This window comes from Hyla sarda, chromosome 2 (genome assembly GCF_029499605.1).
Source record: "Hyla sarda isolate aHylSar1 chromosome 2, aHylSar1.hap1, whole genome shotgun sequence".
NCBI lineage: Eukaryota > Metazoa > Chordata > Amphibia > Anura > Hylidae > Hyla > Hyla sarda.
Window position 1 is genome coordinate 14,921,940 of NC_079190.1, and position 6,836 is coordinate 14,928,775.

The 6,836-nt window shown below is 45.9% G+C and overlaps 1 protein-coding gene across 1 annotated transcript; it reads right to left on the reverse strand.

The window, feature by feature from the left end:
- Positions 1 to 5,530: 5,530 nt before the first annotated feature.
- LOC130358254 (ADP/ATP translocase 2-like) lies at positions 5,531 to 6,567 on the reverse strand. The gene has a single exon (XM_056561220.1). The coding sequence runs from the start codon at positions 6,505 to 6,507 to the stop codon at positions 5,611 to 5,613; it is 897 nt and encodes a 298-aa protein (XP_056417195.1). The 5' UTR covers positions 6,508 to 6,567; the 3' UTR covers positions 5,531 to 5,610.
- Positions 6,568 to 6,836: the final 269 nt, after the last annotated feature.

Genomic DNA, 6,836 nt, shown 5'->3' on the forward strand with positions numbered 1-6,836 from the left:
ACAATTCTAGCTGGAAGGAAATGCTCTGCCGGTATAATGCGCTCTCGACATCGCTAGTTCTACAGCGCTATTTGTTTCAGTGCAGCACAACTGCTTCCCTGTGTTTCGTTACTGTAACTGGGTCATGTGATCTCAGGCCTGACCCACAGAAAATCAGTGTTTAATGTGCCAGAGGAAGTGGTAACTCCTGGGTCAGCTGACATCCTGTGAACTACATGATGTCATCCCCTCCGTCTATATACTGCTGCTGCTGCTATCGGTACAGACACTGTATTTCAGCATGTACAGACCAAGAAAACAATAGATATTACATCACAGGGAGCAAAGCTATCAGAATGCGAGAGAGAGCAACCGCATGGAATCAGTAGGGGTGCAACAGAGGCCGAAACAAATAATAGACAGGAGTTGTATTTTACTCTCTCAGATTTAAGTAGGTGATGAACCTTGGCAGGACTGTTCCATCCGTAGAGAGTGTAACGGGAAAGGGCATAGAGTAGGGGACCCCAGGGAAGACGAACAGAAAGAATAGAAAGAAAAAGAACAGATCAAAGGAATGAGTGACAGGGAAGAGGGGAAACATCATAAGGAGAGGTCGGGAGGCAAACCATAAATTAAATGTACCTCCCTGAGCCAGTCATTAAAGAGTACCTGTCATCAAAAAATGTTGATATGTTATAGCTGATAGGATATTATTTAAAAAAAATGCTTCCTTTTCGGTATATTTTCATTTTGAAAATGTGGCCACTTGGGGTCTCCCTAGGAGTCCCTGGCGGCAAGCTTTTGCATTGATTTCGGACTCACCCTGGCCGGGAGTCTGAAATCGCAGAGCGCTGGCTGAGCATGTGACGTGCTCAGTGGAGCTCTCCGCCTCTCAATCAGACAGGCGGGAGCGCTGTGTTCACTTGCATGCCCTGCAGGGCTCTGTACACTGAGGACAAGCGGGGCTCTGTGCACTGAGGACAAGCGGGGCTCTGTGCACTGAGGACAAGCGGGGCTCTGTGCACTGAGGACAAGCGGGGCTCTGTGCACTGAGGACAAGCGGGGCTCTGTGCACTGAGGACAAGCGGGGCTCTGTACACCGAGGACAAGCGGGGCTCTGTGCACTGAGGACAAGCAGGGCTCTGTACACTGAGGACAAGCGTTGCTCTGTGCAGTGAGGACAAGAACAATTTTCTAATAGGATATTATTTTAAAAAAATGCTTCCTTTTAGGTGTATTTTCATTTTGAAAATGTGGCCACTAGGGGTCTCCCTAGGAGTCCCTGGCCGCAAGCTTTTGCATTGATTTCGGACTCACACTGGCCTGGCGTGACTGCCTCCACCCCCCTCCCATAGATTTGCATTGAGGGAGCAGGGCGTGACGTCACGGTAATCCGTCCCCGTGGTTGGGAGGCAAAAGTCTGCGAACCTCCAGCGCTTCCAGCAATACTTACAGGTGGGTGCTGCATGCTAGATTGCGGGGGTCCCCAGTGGTGGGACCCACTCAATCAGACATCTTATCCCCTATCCTTTGGATAGGGGATAAGATGTCATGGGTCCGGAGTACCCTTTTAACCCCTTAAGGACGCAGGACGTAAATGTACGTCCTGGTGCGGTGGTACTTAACGCACCAGGACGTACATTTACGTCCTAAGCATAACCACGGGCATCGGAGCGATGCCCGTGTCATGCGCGGCTGATCCCGGCTGCTGATCGCAGCCAGGGACCTGCCGGCAATGGCCGACGCCCGCGATCTCGTGGGCGTCCGCCATTAACCCCTCAGGTGCCGGGATCAATACAGATCCCGACATCTGCGGCAGTGCGCGATTTGAATGAATGATCGGATCGCCCGCAGCGCTGCTGCAGGGATCCGATCATTCATAACGCTGCACGGAGGTCCCCTCTCCTTCCTCCGTGCGGCTCCCGGAGTCTCCTGCTCTGGTCTGTGATCGAGCAGACCAGAGCAGAAGATGACCAATAATACTGATCTGTTCTATGTCCTATACATAGAACAGATCAGTATTAGCAATCATGGTATTGCTATGAATAGTCCCCTATGGGGACTATTCAAGTGTAAAAAAAAATGTAAAAAAATGTAAAAGTAAAAGTAAAAAATCCCCTCCCCAATAAAAAAGTAAAACGTCCGTTTTTTCCTATTTTACCCCCAAAAAGCGTCAAAAAAATTTTTATAGACATATTTGGTATCGCCGCGTGCGTAAATGTCCGAACTATTAAAATAAAATGTTAATGATCCCGTACGGTTGACGGCGTGAACGAAAAAAAAAAAAAGTCCAAAATTCCTACTTTTTTAATACATTTTATTTAAAAAAAATTATAAAAAATGTATTAAAAGTTTTTTATATGCATATGTGGTATCAAAAAAAAGTACAGATCATGGCGCAAAAAATGTGCCCCCATACCGCCGCTTATACGGAAAAATAAAAAAAGTTATAGGTCATCAAAATAAAGGGATTATAAACGTACTAATTTGGTTAAAAAGTTTGTGATTTTTTTTAAGCGCAACAATAATATAAAAGTATGTAATAATGGGTATCATTTTAATCGTATTGACCCTCAGAATAAATAACACACGTCATTTTTACCATAAATTGTACGGCGTGAAAACGAAACCTTCCAAAATTACCAAAATTGCGTTTTTTGTTTTAATTTCCCCACAAAAATAGTGTTTTTTGGTTGCGCCATACATTTTATGATATAATGAGTGATGTCATTACAAAGGACAACTGATCGCGCAAAAAACAAGCCCTCATACTAGTCTGTGGATGAAAATATAAAAGAGTTATGATTTTTAGAAGGCGAGGAGGAAAAAATGAAAACGTAAAAATTAAATTGTCTGAGTCCTTAAGGGGTTAAGGACCAAGTCCATTTTGGCCTTAAAGGGGTACTCCAGGGAACTAAACCCATAGCCCATCCTTTCCCTCTCACTATCCTATGTATTTGTCTAAATATCATTCATTGCTATATACAGCAGTTTCCCTCTTTCCACTTACAGGCAGGAAATTAGAGAAAATGTAATTCTCAACTCCACCTTATCTTGGTGTAAACTTCTCACTGAAACTACCCCCCCACCTTTCAATACAATACCACCTGATTTCTGTTTGGTCTAGAGCTCTGACTGTACAGCCCCACCTCCCCCTCCCTGTGTGAGGAGCTTGTGAGCTGTGAGAGAAGAGCAGTGAAGATTCTCAGTCACAACTGAGCACATAGCTGCTGTTTTTCTGCGGAATATCTAATCACTGACTTCTGCTATTCAGAGCATAGCATGATTTATTGCTGTAGGAAGGATAGCCTGAAAGAAAAGACGTACAGTGTGTGAGTTGCAGTGTAAGCATGCACACAGATAATGAAAGCAGTTGACTGGCAGCCATTACACACAGCTGCACTGACTTCTGGGAGTTGTAGTCTGTGCTGCAAACATGGAAAAATAGGAGCTGCAAAAACCACATGAATAACTACAGAGGACAAAGAACAGGTATTGTGGTGGCTTTGGGGCATTTTTATTTTCCCTTACGCCCTAACCAGTAGCACAGATGGGGTATTCCATACAACCGCCCTCCTCGCGAACTGGTTAGGACAGATTGAAATAAAAGTAATTAAGTAAACACACCCACTTTACACTGAATAAGTAGGAGGGTCACCCTCTGTCCCCTTGTGTTTTTTTCTGTCCTCCCGGACAGTGGGACAGATGGCAAGACCCCTCCACACTTCAGGAAAGGGGTTCCCCACTTTTTCTTCTGCTTGAGGCTATTGACTTCCTTTTTCTTTTCCCTATTTAGGGGTCAAATTTGCTTTACTTTTATGCTTAGGGGGCTTTTGTTTAGGAATCTACCGATTCCTCCCCTTTCTCTGTCCCGCTCTCACCTTTTGCCGACCTCTCTGTCGGGTGCGCAAGCTTGCGATCCCCCCGGAAGTGCGTCAGCGGCGTCTGACGTCGCTTCATTTTTTCTCTCTGTGTCTTCCACTCGGTTTCGCAATATTATGTCTTGTAGAAGGGGTTAAAAACCAAGAGGGGGCATCCTCCTTCATCCCCCTAATCTTTATATATAGAGTTTATTTAAGTTTTAAACACTTCTTATTAAACTTATTTTTTTCTCTTTCAGTCCCCACCCCTGGGGGCGGGACTTTCTTTAGGCGCCAACTGGGGAGGTATTTAAATCTACTCAGTACAGCTCCCGAGTCTTTTTAAGCGCAGTACTGTTAATCATCTGACAGTGCTGTCTTTTTGGGATTTGAAGCCTTGCATCTGCACAATCCTTGCGGAGAGTACCTTATTTTGCTTAATTCCATTTTTGTTCCCATTCTTGGGTACTTGTCAGCTCTTTTTATCTTGCCGCTACTTTGAGCTTGCTGCTTTTTATACTTTTCTCTCATATTTCCTAGATCATGTCTACGGAAGGTTCTGCTGACCGTGAGGGCCCTGGAAAAAGAACTGCCAAGAGAAAACATCTCTCATGTCCCGAATGTAACATCCTGCTTGAAGATAACTATGAGTTTTCTAGGTGTCCATCCTGGAAAGCCCTGCCGCCTCACCAAGCGGAGCCTAATGTACAGGATATGTACATATGGGTATCCTCTAAGATCTCCGCCATGCAGGCCTCCATTGAGGAACTCAAACAAGTTGTGGCCCAGAAGCATTCCAGACCAGCTTCTCCTCCAAGGATGGAAGTTTCTACAGAGCCTGAAAAAGAGGATTCCAAATAGTCATCATCCAATGAAGAGGTCGCTGCCTCTTATTTTTTTCCCGCTGGAAAAGACCCAGCGCCTCCTAAGATCCATCCAGTCGGGGGACCAGGATGCTGATCCCGGGGAAGCCTCTACCTCCGCCTCTAAGGGACCTAGGGTCTTTAAAGCGGATGACACCCTTTTATCCTTACTTAGAACAGAATGGAAAAAAACAGAAAAGGGTCCGGTCTCAACTAAAAGATTTAAGACCATGTTTCCTATCCAGGAAACTCAGCTTTCCTCTTGGGGCCCTGTCCCTAAAGTGGACATGGCTGTCGCAAAATTGTCCAAAAGGACCGTAGTTCCTGCCGAGGATGGGTCTTCCTTGCAGGATCCAATGGATAGGAAAGCCGACTGTACCTACTCCACTGCTACTACTTCAGCGTTGGTGGCGATTGCTTGCTCTGAGGTAGCAAATTTTTTGAAGACCCGTCTTTGTAACATCCAGTCGGATTTGGACCAGGGCATTCCTAGGGATATGATTTTATCCTCCTTTAAGACTGCCAATCTGGCCATTGATTTTTTTTTTTTTTTTTTTTGTTCCATATTTTTAATTTCTTTCAACCTAAGTTACTTAAAAACAGGAATGACTGAAATAAAAAATAAAGGAGCATTGAGTCCCATCAGGTCAGCCCATCTACTGCCATAGGTGCGCTACAGATTGTTCACTGCAGGCTCTAATGGAAGTACCTGGGTATAAGGGAATGATTTATGTTAATATGGAAAGCTGGTGAGATGTAATCATCTTGGTTCCCAACATTAACCAGTAAGATTACCAGTTACAATTTATAAATAAAGGTGTGTTTGACAAAAAAAAAAAATAGAAAGTCCATGAACGCTCAGGGTATGTTACATTTTACAGCATGCCAGGTGACAGACATGGGGACATTTAGATGACTTTCTTCAGCTCATCGTACAACACTAGCACAAAAGCGCCACCCATTCCTCTCAGCACGTTGGACCAAGCACCCTTGAAGAAAGCCTTTGAACCTTCATCGCGTGCAATCTTCTTCCAGCAGTCAATTGTGCCGCTGTACATGATATCAGCTCCTTTCCTTCCAGACTGCATCATCATACGACGACGGACTGTGTCGAATGGGTAGGAGGCAAAGCCGGCCACTGCTGTTACTGACTGAGCGATCATCCAGCTGACGACAATGTGTGTGTTCTTGGGATCTGGAAGCATACCTTTAGCTGTGTCGTAGATGCCAAAGTAGGCAGCTCTGTAAATGATGATGCCCTGGACGGACACATTAAAGCCCTGGTACAGGCCCTTTAGCCCATCGGATCTGAAAATCTTCGCCAAGCAATCGCCAAGACCCTTGAATTCTCTATCAGCACCAGCCTTGCCCACATCAGCAGCTAGACGGGTTCTGGCAAAGTCAAGTGGGTAGACAAAGTACAGGGAGGTTGCACCAGCAGCACCACCGGATGCCAGGTTTCCAGCAAAGTAGCGCCAGAACTGGGTCCTCTTGTCAACTCCATCGAGGAAGACCTTCTTGTACTTGTCCTTGAAAGCAAAGTTGAGGGCCTGGGTTGGGAAATATCGGATCACATTGGCAAGGTTACCACGCCAGAAGGACACGAAGCCTTGTTCTTTGGGGATACGGACAACGCAGTCCATGATTCCTTTGTACTGCTTATCGGCTGTGATTTGTTTGCTTGCATGTTGGACTTGCAGCAGCAGCTTGACTCTTTCAATAGGTGCTACAGCAGTCTTAGAGATGGCAGCGGCCACACCGCCGGCCAAGAAGTCCTTGGCGAAGGAGATTGCTGCGTCGGTCATGGTGGTGATCGGGTGTTGCACAGGCGAGTGGCTCTAGCTGCAGCACTGAGCTTCCGAGGGCTGAGCCTGGCCATTGATTTTTTGTGTGATGCTGCTACTCAGCATCTAAAGCTTGCATCCAAGTCCATGGCTCTGGCTTCCACTGGACGTCGTACTCTGTGGTTGAAAGCTTGGAAAGTTGACACCTCTTCCAAGAATACTCTATGTGCAATGCCTTATGAACCTGGCATTTTATTTGGTGCAGATTTAGACCGCATAATGGAAGGGCTGTCTGACAAGAAGGGCAAGTCCCTTCCTTACTCATCCTTTCGCATTCCGGGGGCAGATCA